Raw genomic sequence first — 14929 nt, 5'->3', positions numbered from 1 at the left:
CCTTGAGCCATGTTGAAGAGAGTGAAGATGAAGATAGTCATGGGGAGGATGTGGAGTCTTCAAGTGAGTCATCATCTAGTGATAATGAGGTAATTTCTCCCAAGCTTGATAAGATGTATGCCACCATTGCATGCTTAACCAATGCACTAGCTAAATCAAAAGGGAAGGTTAAAAAATTGGAAAATGAATTGAAATCACTTAAGGATGAAATTGTGTCATGTGAAATTTGCATGCTTCATGAAAATGACAAAAATGATTTTGATGATCTTAAAAAGGAAAATGCATCTTTGAGATTACAAGTCGATAATCTTAGAGGTGCGCTAGAAAAATTTACTTCAAACTCAAAATATTTAAACATGATTTTAGGAGCTCAAAGGGGTGTGTACAACAAAGCGGGATTAGGTTTTAAATCACAACATAAGGAAGTTAAATTCATGTCTCTAATTAGTCGAAATCATGCTTCAAGGGCTAAGTTTGTTCAAGCTTGGGTACCCAAGCAATTTGTTATTGATGCTACTGGACCCAAAGTTTGGGTGCCAAAATATTTGGTCCATCGTGTTTAAACAGGCATGCGCCAAGGGGGAGCATCCAACAACATTGTTCGTAGATAGTGAATGCTCTAAGCATATGACGGGGGAACTCTTCAAAATTTTCATCATTTAGACACAAAAGTAAAGATATCGTTTCTTTTGATAATAGTGGTGGATTAAAAGTTATAGGAATAGGAGATATTAGAATTTCTAAAAAAATCGTGATAAAAAATGTGTTATTAATGAAAGGTATGGTCTTTAATCTTTTAAGTATTAGTCAACTATGTGATTCGGGTTATGGAGTTGAGTTCAATTCATCTCAATGCCTAATCAAGCATAGTGAACTAAACACCAATATTCTCATAGGCCATAGAAGAGAAAATATTTATCAAGTTGAACTATTTGGTGCTACTAATGTGTTTGCTAAGTGTCTCATGTCTAAAGAGGAGACTTGGCTTTAGCACCGGAGACTTGCTCACACCAACATGAGGAATATCAAAAGACTTTCAAAGAAGGAGTTGGTGCAAGGATTGCCAAAGTTGAAGTTTCAAAAAGACAAAATGTGTGATGCATGTCAAATGGGTAAGCAAACTAAAGCTACTCATAAAGGTAAAAACATTGTAAGTAGCTCAAGTGCTTTGGAGCTCATTCACATGGATTTATTTGATAGTAGTAGATATATTTCTTTAAATGGTAGTAGATATTGCTTTGTGATTGTGGATGATTACACTAGATATATATGAGTGTTTTTCTTGAAACATAAGGATCAAACTCTAGATACCTTGATTGTTTTTTGTAATAGAGTAGAAAATGAAAAGAATCATAAGATAAACAAGATAAGAAGTGATCATGGAGGTGAATTTGAAAATGATAGATTCACAAGTTTTTATATGGAAAAAGGTTATAAACATGAATTTTCCACCCCTATGACTCTTCAACAAAATGGAGTTGTTGAGAGGGAAAATAGGATTTTGCAAGAGGCCGCTCGGAGCATGTTAAATGAATATTCACTTCATAGTTTCCTATGGGCCGAAGCAATTAATGCGGCATGTTATATGCAAAATCGAACATTAATACATAGGTTTCTAGGAAAAACACCTCATGAGTTGTGGTTTGGTAAACCACCTACAATTAAGCATCTTAGAGTGTTTGGATGTAAGGTCTATATTCTAAACACCAAAGATCATTTGGGAAAGTTCTCCGCTAAGGCGGATGAGGGCATTCTTGTAGGTTACTCAAGTCATAGCAAGACGTATCGAATTTACAACAAAAGATCTAAAATAGTTGAAGAATCATTAAATGTTGTATTTGAAGAGAATCCTTCTTTGAATCCTATAAGAGCAACCGATGAAGAATTACAATTTGAGTTAGAGAAATTAACACTAAACAAAGAAAATGATCAAGGGGGAGAAAATCAACAGAGTGATTGTGAGAAAAATGAAACTTTGCCACTTGAACCCGAAAGTGTAATAAATCAAGAATCAAGACCTACTAGGATTCATGTAAATCATGTTAGAGTGTATACTAAAAGTCTAGCTTTTGGTATAAACATTTATCTAGAAATAAGAATCACATTGGTCAAATGTTTACATTTATGATAAATGTAGTTGTTCAATTAATTTATATTGTAGATAACATGGTGTGTGGTGTCACACACAGAGGATCATGTTATCAGCACCTTATAAATTATAAACAGTAGCTCACGACCAAGATGGAAAGGAATAAACCATTGGAAGGTCGTAGTGTAATTAGATATTAGTTTATCTTAACTATATAATTACACTAGTACACTTAGAGTGTACTGAGTAGGACCATTAGAGGTCATTTCTTTTTATAATGACTTTATAAAGGAATAAAGACCTTAGTTATTATGGAAGTGTGTGCTCTTAATCCTAATATAATAACAAGCACATATATTTGATATTTATTTCTTTAATTTATCAATGAGTGAGATTTAGTTCGATAAATCAATAAGCCTGATAAGTTGGGAAATGATATCACTTATAGTGTGTGTTGTTGATTATAGAAGGAAACTGTGTCCTAGTGATCTAGGTTGATAATGTCCCCAAGAGGAGCTCATAAGGATTGTCATGTTAAACTCTGCAGGTGGACTTAGTCTGATATGACGATAAGGTTGAGTGGTACTACTCTTGGACTAAGATATTAATTAAGTGAGTTGTCAGTAACTCATTTAATTAGTGGACATTCGACATCTTAAACACAGGGAGACTGACACACTCATAATAAGAAGGAGCCCAAAATGTAATTTGGAATTGGTGTGGTAGTTCAATAATAGTTCTTTAGTGGAATGAATTATTATTGATGGAATTAAGTTGTGTTCGGGGCGAACACGGGAAGCTTATTTCATCGGGAGACCAAAACTAATTTCTCCTCTCGGTCCCTATCGTAGCCTCTTGTATATAGAGAGTTATACTCACCACATACCCACCTTCTTACCCATCCTAATGGGGTCTGCCAAGCTAGCTTGGAACTCAAGCTAGGGCCGACTAAGACCAAGTAGATGAGCCAAGTTGGTGGCCGACCAAAGCTTGGGTCCCAAGCTTAGGTGGCCGACCACTAGAATATTAAAAAGAGTTTTTATTAAAATTATTTCTTATGTGGATATCATGGTTTTAAAAGAGAGTTTAAAATTTAAATCTTTCCTTTTGTAACTTTCTACAAAAGATTAAAAAAAGATTTGAAATCTTTCCTTATTTGTAGATTAAAAGGTGGATTTTAATTTTAAGAAAACTTTCCTTTTTAACCATGTTCATGATTTAAAAGAGAGTTTAAAAATTAAATATTCTCTTTTATAAGTTTCTACAAAAGATTAAGAAAAGATTTGATATCTTTCCTTATTTGTAGATTGGAAGAGATTTTAATTTTTAGAGATAATCTTCTTTTTATCCACATGTTCAAAAGAAAATTTTTAATTTATAAAATTTCCTTTTTATAATCCATCATGAAGGGAAAATTATTGGAGAAATTTTTTATAAATTTTCGGAGACAAATTAGGAAGTTTTAATTAATTAAAACTCTTCTTGTTTTGTTTTTAAAGTGGTCGGCCATTGTAAATTGAGAAGAAAAAATTATTTTTAATTAAATAAAATTTCCTTTTCATGGCAAAAGAATTAAGGAAGTTTTTATTTAAAATTTCTTATTTGCCAAGACCAAGGATTATAAAAGAGGGGGTAGAGGTGCCTTCATGGGTGAACGACTCTATTATTTTTCTTCATCTCTTTTCTTCCTTGATGGTGGCCGACCCTATTATTTTTCCTTCTTCCTTTTCTTTCTTCTTCATTGGCCGGACCTTGTAATCTCATGGAGTTTGAAGATGACCGGATTTTAGCATGGAGAAGAAGGAGAGAAAGGAAGCATCCCTTGGAGCTTGGTGGTGGTGGTCGAACCACATCTATTCATGGAATATTTGTGGTGGCCGAATCATGCTTGGAGAAGAAGGTGACTTAGGTAGATTCTCATCTCGGTAGATCGTTGCCCACACAACGTCCGGGATAAGAAGAGGAATACGGTAGAAGATCAAGAGGTCGTTGCTTACAAAAGGAAGGCATAATTAGTAATTAATTTTCGCATCATACTAGTTGTATTTCTTTTGTATGAATTCCAAACACAAGAGCCATTAGATTCTAGATTTTCGGATTTGTTTCGAAGATGTGTTTCTTTTGTTTTGTTTTTTCGAATTTGTGATTCGATTGTTCTTTTTGGTTAACCTAGAGTTATTTAAGGAAATTAAATATTAGTTTTCCTTAAAAGGCTTTGTCTAGGCGGTGGTGGTTGCTCCCATATCCAAGAATGCTATGTGCCTCGCCATGCAGTCCTGGAAGCTAATTTTGGAAATTAATATTTAATGAAATTAATAACATAGGTGGATTTGAATCAATAGTGTTAAGTTCTGCTTGCGATTCAAATCTAAACCATTAAGAACAGATAAGTTAAATTTGGAATCAATGATGTTAAGTTCCGTCTGCGATTCCTAATTTAATTTCTAAAGAACACAATAGGTTATTTAAGGAAAGGTTCGACACTTGTACAAAATTTTTTTTGTACAGTGGAACCGGTACATTTTCTTAGGACTAACCAACAATTGGTATCAGAGCTAGGGTTTGCCTCTGTGTGTTTAGAATTCAAATAGGTTATGCACATGTCATACTAATTTAGGCAGGATAATAGTAGGATGTGCTAACTCTTTGGTTGCATGCTCCAACTATTATGGCTTATTGATCTTGTGTGTAATTGGACCCTTGGACATGTTAAGGGCAATATTTTGTGTGTGCATGATTGTATGTAACTAATACAGCAGGAGCTGTATTAGCCCTAGGATTTTAGAATTTTATTTTTGATCTAAATTACATGTACATTCACTCGAGGAATATATGATCGATATATGTAAAATTCTATTTTTGTCGCGGATCGGATTCTTGCGAGATGTAGTACTTTTGGAGCACCAGAGGCACAGCGGAATAAGAAGCAAGATGGATGCGATGACTCGACCCGATGACGGTGGCTAAAGATGACAGCAGCTAGGGTTGGAGCACATGGAGGACAGTAATAGAAAAAGACCATAATAGTTGGAAAATAATTTCCATATTTATTGCTTTTATTTACTGTGATGTGTGTGTATGCATATGATGTATGCTAGGATAGTTTAAAATTCCTCATTTTAAATAACTAAGTGGGAGAGAGATTTATTTTAATAAATTTCACGGTCTCCATTACTGGTTTGTAAGTGATGCAAACAAACGTGCGCGTTGGCTCTGAGTGCCTTCCTCCATATCGGATGAGTTTATTTGCGGATCACTAGATCAAACTTCTATTTAAGATGACTATAGGAAATTAATTAAGAGCGTGTGATCTTCCCCATCGGAAGGGGCATAATCTTTTTAATGGACTTAGTGTCAAGTAATGGTATACACTTAGGCACGTCTAATAGTATTCTCCCCATCGGAGTCACTGCTATTATTTGTGTGACCAAAGGAAAACCAACTATTAATTTGTCAAAAAGATAAGTTGACAAGATAATAAAATTAAAACCCCCTCTTACAAATGTCGAGTTTTTGTATACGTTCACACTATCGTGGCATACAAAATTCACGGTGTATGAGGTAATTTTATTTGTCAGGATGACAAGGAAATAAAATTAATGGGAAAAACTCCTCTTACAAATGTGTGGTTTTGTATACATTCATACTATCGTGGCATACAAAATTCACGATGTTTTGAGGTAATTTTATTTGTCATAAAGATTTATTGACAAGATAATTAATGGGTATGTAAAACCCTCCTCTTACAAATGTTCGAATTTGTATACGTCCACACTATCGTGACATGCAAAATTCCCGGTGTTTGAGGTGTTTGTGAGTTTAATTAATATTGTTTGAGGAATCAATGTTATTTTAAATTCAAAGTTTTGATCAAAATATTTGATCAAAGATAGACCAACTATTAATTTTATTTGTCATGAATTAAGGATGACGAGATAATAAAATTAATGGACAAAATCTCTTTTTGTATACGTCCACACTATCATGGCATACAAAATTCACGGAGATTTTAAAGTGTTGGTCTTGACCAAATATTTTTTTTTGTGATTCTTAGGATTTTAAATGTTTGTCAATCCCCTAGTTGTTATACTATAGAAAAGATTTAGTAGTCTCAATTATAATGATTGGAAATAGGATTTGGACATTAAGGTAGACTGTCTTCTTAGAACTGAGAGCAATATGAGTGTATTTAATTCATTTGTTGTTGAAACATGTTTAGTAGTGTTATCTACCAGTACCTAGAGTGTGGATACAGATACCACTAATCATGTCTGCAATTCATTGCAGGGTTCTAGGAAACCCGACAACTATATGAAAAGGAAAACACCGTCTGCATGGGAACTACTGCAAAAGTAGCAGCTGTTGCAGTGGGAGAGGTTTATTCTCTAATAGGAATAAAATATGGATTATTAGAAATTGTCTTTACGTACTAAGTTTAGAAAGAACCTGATTTCAGTTTCTAAACTATTATAGAATAGATATTGTGTCTATTTTGATAACAAAGTTGTTATCGAGAAAATAGGAAAGATATCTATTCTGGTACGTTGGTTGACAATTTATAAATCCAATAACTTCCACGATGCAATAAATGGAAATTAATAAGAGAAAGTAACCTTCAGAAATGAACCAATCATATTTTTGGCATCTAAGGCTAGGTTATATTAACTTGAGTAGGATTCAAAGGATACACTCCAACACTAGGGACAAAGATAAATCTCTTGTTTTTTTTTTCATACCTGGCGCACTCTTGTATACCTTTCTCAGTGACCCTCCGTCTTCCCCTATTTAATGATATTAATTACCGATTGAAAACATCTTTGTTTTGACCTCTTCTCATTTAATGATAGATGCAGTGTTCTCTTTTCTTTTCTCTTTCCTTTATTAATTATCTGCATTTTCCTCTTTTATTATTTTATCGGATCATTATGTGTACTATGCCAATGCTATACCTCTAGCCGGACGGGTGGCCCACTCGACTCGGGCTCCTGGTTCGCTCAGCTTGCTCTCCTGTCGACCGAGTTGATCAGACACTGGTTTACTCAGATGGCCGACCGGCCAATGATCCCTTCGATCGACTGATGAACCACTTTCCGCTCGGGTGCGACCGAACCTTGCTTAAGCCCTAGTGTTGACCGTCTTGACTTTGACATAAAATGCCGACTTATGGGAGGAATATATCCTCTGGTAAAAAAATAATGGATCAGGAGATGAATCACTTATAATTATTATCGGATCATAATCGTGATCCGGCTGCAATTGATTGTGATCCCTCCCTAAGTTTACCGTCCCTCTCAAATTATAGTATGGATCAAGGCGGGTGCCCTGAGGTCGCAGGAGGTGGGAAAGTGGCTAGGCTGCCGGACGCTAGGGGGGGGGGGTGCGGCGACATTCAGCCAGCCAGCCTCCCACCCTAACCTAAATTATAATCTGAAAGAACAGTAAATCCAGAAAGAGATCATAATTAATTATGACTAGATCATGATCATAATCAAACTGTAATTATAAATGATCCATCTTTTTATACACTTAACCAGGAGATTTAGTCTTGATTCTTTGAGCCTAGAGCTATCAATTTGGATTGGACCCGTCGGGTTGACCCATCCTGTCAAATAATTTAAGTTGATTAGGTTGAAATTTTATCAACCCAAGTTCATAGCGGGTCGACCCGTCTAGGCCCGTGACCTGCATGAGTCGACCCACGACGAGCTTGGGTTGACCCGTGGATTGAGAAACAGATGTAAATTAAGTTCTATGCTAATTTATTAGTTTTCTTTATTATAATTTTGAAATAAAAATAATATTTTTCATCCCAAATCATTACTCATTTGTGTTGATTTATATTTAAAATAAATAGATATATTTGATTAATGAAATCTTTCTAAAGTAAAATGTTTAAGATATGAAATATTTTTTTATTTTTTTTAAAAAAATTTAATAGCTCACGGGTTAACTCGCCAAACTCATAATTCGTCTTGAATTAAATTGGATTGGAAATTTTTTAACTCATCAACTTGATGGGTCAATCTATCCTACCCCAACAAATAATTGGCCTGTCAAAAATCGATCCGTTCTACCACATGTTGACCGTCCAACAGTTTGATTTGAGCCCCATTAACTTCTCCTTTCTAAGTTAAATGAAATTTATTTTCTTCGGATTTGAATTTCAATAATCCCTATTGCATAATTTTTGACCTGCATAACTGATGGCAATAAAAGTTGGAATCCGACACGACATCCAGCGATTTTTTATGGATAAATCAAAAAGTCATAGTTAACCCTTAGCAAGCTAACTCAACCTGGCCTGTGGCAGGGGTTGGTGATTTACCCACCACTGTCGCACATTTATGCGGTGATGTTGAGTTCACTGCTCTCTACGCTCACTTGAAATGCTGGCGCAATTCTGCACCGAGGTCTTTTTTTCCACGCGGACCCGACATGCGGGTCCCACTCGTCGCCTTTCACCCACTGGGAAAGTCAATAGCCAATCAAACACGGGAGAGCAACGGCACCCGACGTATCTCTTACGTCACGAAATCGAGATCAGACGGTGCTGATCGCCCCCGTTAACTAAGTCGTGTCTTGAGTCGTACGGCATTTCTTATCGTCTTGGCATATAGAGTGGGAGGGAGAGAGAAAGATCGAGATAATATCCTTTGCCCTTCGTTTATTGAGTTGGGTGGGTTGCTTTGCTTCGCCGCCTCCTTCAATGGCCGTATCCTCCGCCTTCTGCCCCTCTTCGTTCGCCTCGGTCGTGGCATCCGCAGGGGACCGCGGATCGGCCGATTCCGGCGCACGCCCTAGATTCGAAAAGCCGGCATCCGCCTCCTTCCTGCGTGGCAGCAGATCTCCACGCTTCTCCGGCCTGTCGTCCGCCCTGATCTTGCGGTTTCCTCCCAATTTTGTGCGCCAGTTGAGCACCAAGGCTCGACGGAACTGCAGCAACATTGGCGTCGCGCAGATCGTGGCGGCTTCGTGGTCGAATGGTTCGCCGTCCTTCGATGCCCCTCGGTCCGCGTTCTCCGCGGACGCCGTTGTGGTCCCTGAGGCCGAGGGTGAGAACTCCAACGTCGTTGGCGATGGGGGACTCGGAAGTAGTTTTGTAGAGTCGCAGATTCTGGCGCCAGGGAAACCGAAGGTCTCCCCTGCCGCCGCAAAGGTTGCAGCGTCGTTTAGCTCCGATGGAAGTCTTGCGGTTCATGCTGGTGAGCGATCTGTCTTATTATGAACTGTGATCTCTCGTTTTTTCCTCTTCCTTTCACGATCTATAATTTTGTGCTAAAAGTTGGATTTTTGCGGGTAAAAAAGTGAGATTCTCATTCTAAATACTTGACTTTTTTTTTTTTCCCCTTGAAACATATTCTCTTTTGTAGCCATAAAAAAGGGAGGTATTTTGTCCCAGAAAAAGGTTTTTTGAAACATTTAAGTACAGTTTATTCCAAATTGATGTTACTTTGCTTAAGATATTTGATTTTTCTAGTTTGATGGTTTTCTAATTTTCTAATTAGGTGAGAGGTATGGACGCGGTATAACCACAGATGGAATTACCACCCCGATTGTTAATACGTCTGCTTACTGGTTCAACAACTCAGATGAGCTGATTGATTTTAAGGTATGCCTTGAACTCATTACTGACGGTCAAAATAACTTTTCGAGTTCTTTGTTCATTTTTATAATCTTAGATTATCTATTATGCCTTTTATTTTTGTAGGAAAAGAGGCATGCTAGTTTTGAGTATGGCAGGTACGGAAATCCCACTACTCAGGCGTTGGAGGAGAAGATGAGGTCAGTAGCGCTTATTCCTAAGAGCTACGCCCCTGAAAAATAGCTTGCATTTTGATTACTGTTTCTTTGCTTGAGCAGCGCCCTGGAAGTGGCTGAATCCACTTTGTTTGTGTCATCTGGCATGTATGCTAGTGTCGCTTTGTTTTCTGCTCTTGTTCCTGCTGGTGGGCATATTGTGATCACTACTGACTGTTATAGAAAGACCAGAATCTTCATTCAGAATGAACTTCCTAAAATGGGAATTTCGGTATCCTTCAAGTCTTTGCATTCTTTTATACCTGTTTGAATGACTTCATTGTTCATGGCTATGACTACCTTTATTGTCCTGATGCATGTCTCTGACGTGTTATTTTCTAAATATAGGTCACTGTTATTGATCCTGCAGATGTTGATTCCCTGAAAAGTGCACTGGATCAAAATAATGTGAGAAAACAATGCTGCTGAGTTTTCTTTGTATTTACTAATATCATTTCTGCTCTATGACATTCTCTTATTGCATGGCAATTAGTAAGTGTTTGTCGCGTACAGGTATCTCTTTTCTTTTCAGAATCTCCAACGAATCCGTTCCTCCGATGTGTTGATATTGAATTGGTTTCACAACTTTGCCACAACAAAGGAGCCTTGGTTTGCATTGATAGTACCTTTGCTTCACCAATCAATCAGAAGGCATTAAACTTGGGTGCTGATCTAGTTTTGCATTCTGCTACAAAATTTATAGCTGGTCATAATGATGTAAGAAAAATGTTTAAGAATTGTTTTTATTCAGTTCTGTTTTGGTTATTGAGAATACTTTCTTGTTTAGGTTCTTGGTGGTTGCATCAGTGGTTCAGAAGAACTTATCTCCCAAATTCGTCTGTATCATCATGTTATTGGTGGTGTTCTCAATCCTGTAAGTGATACCGTTCTGACCTGATACTTGTGCTTTTTGAAATCAATTTCAAGTTTCATGCATTAAAATCTAAGAGAACATTTACTACTAATGAAACTGATCTGTTATGAATTGTATGATTTGTAATTTTTACAAACTTGTTAAACTATCAATTATTGCATGTTTATGTATTTACGAGTAAATGTTTGGGACATCTAAAATCATTCAATTGATGAAATACTATTTCCAGAATGCCGCATATCTGATTCTTCGGGGCATGAAGACGCTGCATCTTCGTGTAGATAACCAGAATAAGACAGCACTTAGGATGGCCCAATTTTTAGAGGAACATCCCAAGGTATGTACAATAACCTCTTGCCTTTTGCATAATTGGAAAACTATTTTCTGGCTTGTTGGATGCTGTGATCATTATTGTTATATTAATTATATTAAAGGGTGTAGTTTTACCCTTATGATATAGTAGGGTATAAAGTTCAATGATGTAAAAGGATCCATATAACTGACCCCACCTAGTGGGATAAAACTTAGTTGTTATTGTGTAGTTTTACCCTTCCTGTGCCGCATGACTCTCTCAAGGAAGAAGGCTTCTCAAGACGGTGAGGCCAGGTTTGGCATGCTTTCTCTCTTTGGCGGGTAATATTTGGTGGGTCTGCAGCATTAATGATGGAGCTGCCATATACTTCCTTCTCTTCTTCTTTTTTTCCCCCTTTTTCCTTCCTTAATGTATAATCAACTTCAAGCCGAACACTTTATCGTGCTTCATTATGTTTGCCGGCACATCGTCCAAAGAGACATAAAGCTAAAAAAAATAGAGGCACTCCTCAGCCTCAACCACCTTCTCTCCTCTTTTTATCTATTATCCTCCTTATTAATAATGACGATAAATATAAGCGTCTAAGATAATTATCAGCAATTTCTGATTATTATTAGAATGTTATATTCACTGTCATTAATTAATGGATTTATCCTGAGTAATTAATTTTTAAATTAATTTATTTAATCTTATTTATTTATTTATGAAACACATACTATTTCATTAACATTCAGCCTATAGGCTGCTAGATGAGAATTATTAATTAATTAATTTTAAAATGGCTCCTAGATCATGAGTGTGCTCGTGCACCAATAATTGTGAGTTATCAATCTATTTGACCAAGTTGCAAGGGTTTATATCATAAGATGCCCTATTAATTACATTTAAAGTTGAGCCCCAAAAGTATGCTAACAATTTAATTTCGACTAGTACAATAGTTTTTGTTTGCTTCTTTTCAATTTAAATCTACCAACTCAATATGCATATAATACATATATGGATTTTCATTTCCAATGCTCTTTTCAATTTTCATTTCCAATATTAAATGTAATTAATAGGGCATTTTATGATATGAACCCTTGCAAATCAGTCAAATAGATCGATAACTCTCTACTATTGTGCACAAGCACACTTGTGATCTAGGAGCCATTTTAAAATTAATTAATTAATAATTCTCATCTAGGAGGCTGAATGTTAATGAAATAATCTATGTTTCAAAAATAAATAAATAAGACTAAATAAATTAATTTAAAAATTGATTACTCAGGACGAATCAATTAATTAATGACGGTAAATATAACATTCTAATAATAATCAGAAATTGCTGATTATTATCTTAGACTCATTACTATAATAGATCAAAAGAGGAGGAGGTGGTTGAAGCCGAGGCTTAATTTTTCTGTGGACAACGTGCGGGTGAACATAATGAAGAGTGTTCGGCTTGAAGTTGATTCAGACATTCAGGAAGGAAAAAGGGGCAAAAAGAAGTAAAAGATAGAAGAAGAGAAGGAACACTGCATATATGGCAGCTCCATCATTAATATTGCAGACCCACCGATTATTAGCCACCAAAGAGAGAGAGAGCATGCCAAACCTGATCTCTCCTTTAAACATTTTTAAAAATTATAAAAATGAAGGAGCTTAAAAAGAATCTAAAAACTATTTTTTATTTTTTTAAGAAAACATATTGTCTTCCATTTTTTTTAAAAAAACTAAAAGTAAAAATAATTATTATTTTTTGTTATTTAATAAAAATAATATAAATGAGTGTCAGTATTTTTTGTGGCTTATTGTTTTAACAGTGAATAATTACCTCTTAACTAAAGACAACATGCCATCAAATCTACTTTGCCTCTCATTGATTTGTGTGCAGTTTTCTACCTTGTGTTGTATATTGACATTCCAAGTGGATACTTAATAAGTTGGATCTCAGAGTGTCGATATTTGTATCCAAGCCCTAGTAATATACCTCTTTAGCTGATTTTCTCTTTTTCTTTCAATTTCCTTTCCCATTTGTTGTCTATCATCTCACAATATAACCATTTTCCTTTATATAAGCATAATAAATTCTTGTTACATGTGAATATTGTCCATCACTACCTTCCTGCCATTTTTCTTTTCTGCTCATGCATATGATTTGAGCATTCAACTTTTTTCAAGTCCAATATGAAGGCACTCGTTAGGCTTTCTTTAAAATTTCATAACCTGATGAAATGTGAAAATTGATTTACTAATTTAGTAGATTTGCCCGAAATTTAAGAAACCAATCAAAACTGAAACACACACAATGAGCTCAGTAGTTCATTACGATATTTATGTGCTACTATTTTCCGGGATGGGAAAAATATGAGAAGTGACCCAGCACTATGTAATCAGGATTCATGAGTAAATATAACTTATTGCAGCATGTTATAACTTTCAGCCTTTTCATGCCATTTTATCGTTACGACAATAAGTCAGGTGGATCACTAAAAGAAGTGTGGTGCACAGGAGAACCAACTAATTGGCTGTATTTATGCATGTTTGTTTCCTTTCTCAACGATCTAACATACTATTTTTCCAGATAATCCGAGTCTATTATCCAGGCTTGCTGAGTCATCCAGAACATCACATTGCCAAGCGTCAAATGACTGGTTTTGGTGGTGTCGTCAGTTTTGAGGTAAGGTCCTTGAGTTTCTATTTTGTATCACCAGCATATGTAAATTCATATAATGTCGAAACATGGTTGCATCTATGATGCAGGTGGCTGGTGATCTGGAGACAACTAAGAAGTTTGTTGATTCTTTAAAAGTACCATATCTCGCCCCTTCATTTGGAGGTTGTGAGAGTATAGTAGACCAGCCTGCCATCATGTCCTACTGGTAATATTCTATTGAAGAGCTACTAGAATCTGGTATATACAAATTGGAAAATATCAGAATCATCCATGAAGTATGCATCACTATCTTGGCTTCTAAAATTAGAAAAGCCACAGTTTGCAATGTTAAAAAAAAACCAGTTCAAAAAACTGGAAAGTCACACTTAGTTCAATGAATCAATTAGAGGAAGTAGAAGAGCTAGAGGGGGGATAGGGTTGAATAAGACATGTAGTTGATCTCAAATAGTGGAGACAAACACAGCTTAATAACGACAATGCCAAGTCATTCTAGTTGGCTATCTTGATTTTGGAGCTTAATCTTCTAGACTGTTTTTCTTAATCCAGGCAGGTTTACTATGTTCTGGGTAGGTGTTAAATTAGCGTTCCTTTAAATGTTTGATGTCGAAACAGTGTGAGGCCAAAATGTAGTTATGAAAATCTAGTCTTTTTTTTTTCCTTTTTGAAAAGTACATCAAAAATGTATTATGAATAATTCTGAGTCTCCTGACTCATCCACTCTGTGCAGGGACATCAGTGGACCAGAAAGGGTATCCAAGTATGGAATCAAGGACAACCTAGTCAGATTCAGTTTTGGCATTGAGGGTTTCGAGGATCTGAAGGCTGATATTCATCAGGCATTGGAAAAACTTTAATTAGCTTGTGTACACTGCGTTGTGAACCTGATGAAACCTTTGTGCGCTATTTTTATTTGTAGCCGGATTTTCTTTGTCTTGTTTAATGACCATGTTGAATTGTTGGATTTGTATTGCATCTGTGATGAGAGCGTTTTTTTCTTCTTTGAATTTGCTACTGATATGCAGTGCCACGTTTAAAAGGATGCTTTAGGAGATGACACTCGGGCACTCCTATATTTAAGTCGTTTTTCAAAAGAATCCTATTACATTGTTCATTGGTACACTGCATGAATTCTGGACACAGCTTCAATGCAAAATCTGTTGAGATCGAAGATGTGCTACGATACCGCCCGTGCCATTGCTG

At 36.0% G+C, this 14929-nt stretch overlaps 1 protein-coding gene across 1 annotated transcript; it reads left to right on the top strand.

Annotated features, from left to right (window-relative positions):
* Positions 1-8720: 8720 nt before the first annotated feature.
* LOC122006536 (cystathionine gamma-synthase 1, chloroplastic-like) lies at positions 8721-14701 on the top strand. Its single transcript, XM_042562080.1, has 11 exons — positions 8721-9291; positions 9595-9698; positions 9798-9871; positions 9950-10118; positions 10235-10294; positions 10400-10603; positions 10674-10760; positions 10990-11097; positions 13637-13732; positions 13816-13934; positions 14457-14701. The coding sequence occupies exons 1-11, from the start codon at positions 8796-8798 to the stop codon at positions 14581-14583; spliced, it is 1644 nt and encodes a 547-aa protein (XP_042418014.1). The 5' UTR covers positions 8721-8795; the 3' UTR covers positions 14584-14701.
* The last annotated feature ends 228 nt before the right edge of the window (positions 14702-14929 follow it).

Source organism: Zingiber officinale, chromosome 7B, assembly GCF_018446385.1.
Source record: "Zingiber officinale cultivar Zhangliang chromosome 7B, Zo_v1.1, whole genome shotgun sequence".
NCBI lineage: Eukaryota > Viridiplantae > Streptophyta > Magnoliopsida > Zingiberales > Zingiberaceae > Zingiber > Zingiber officinale.
This window is presented reverse-complemented; position numbering and strand designations above follow the sequence as displayed.

Excerpts from the sequence above, each read along its gene's own strand:
- LOC122006536 (XM_042562080.1), top strand. The coding sequence starts at position 8,796 with ATGGCCGTATCCTCCGCCTTCTGCCCCTCTTCGTTCGCCTCGGTCGTG. Across the intron at positions 9,699-9,797 it reads ATGAGCTGATTGATTTTAAG|GAAAAGAGGCATGCTAGTTT; the intron begins GTATGCCTTGAA and ends TTATTTTTGTAG. Across the intron at positions 9,872-9,949 it reads GCGTTGGAGGAGAAGATGAG|CGCCCTGGAAGTGGCTGAAT; the intron begins GTCAGTAGCGCT and ends TTGCTTGAGCAG.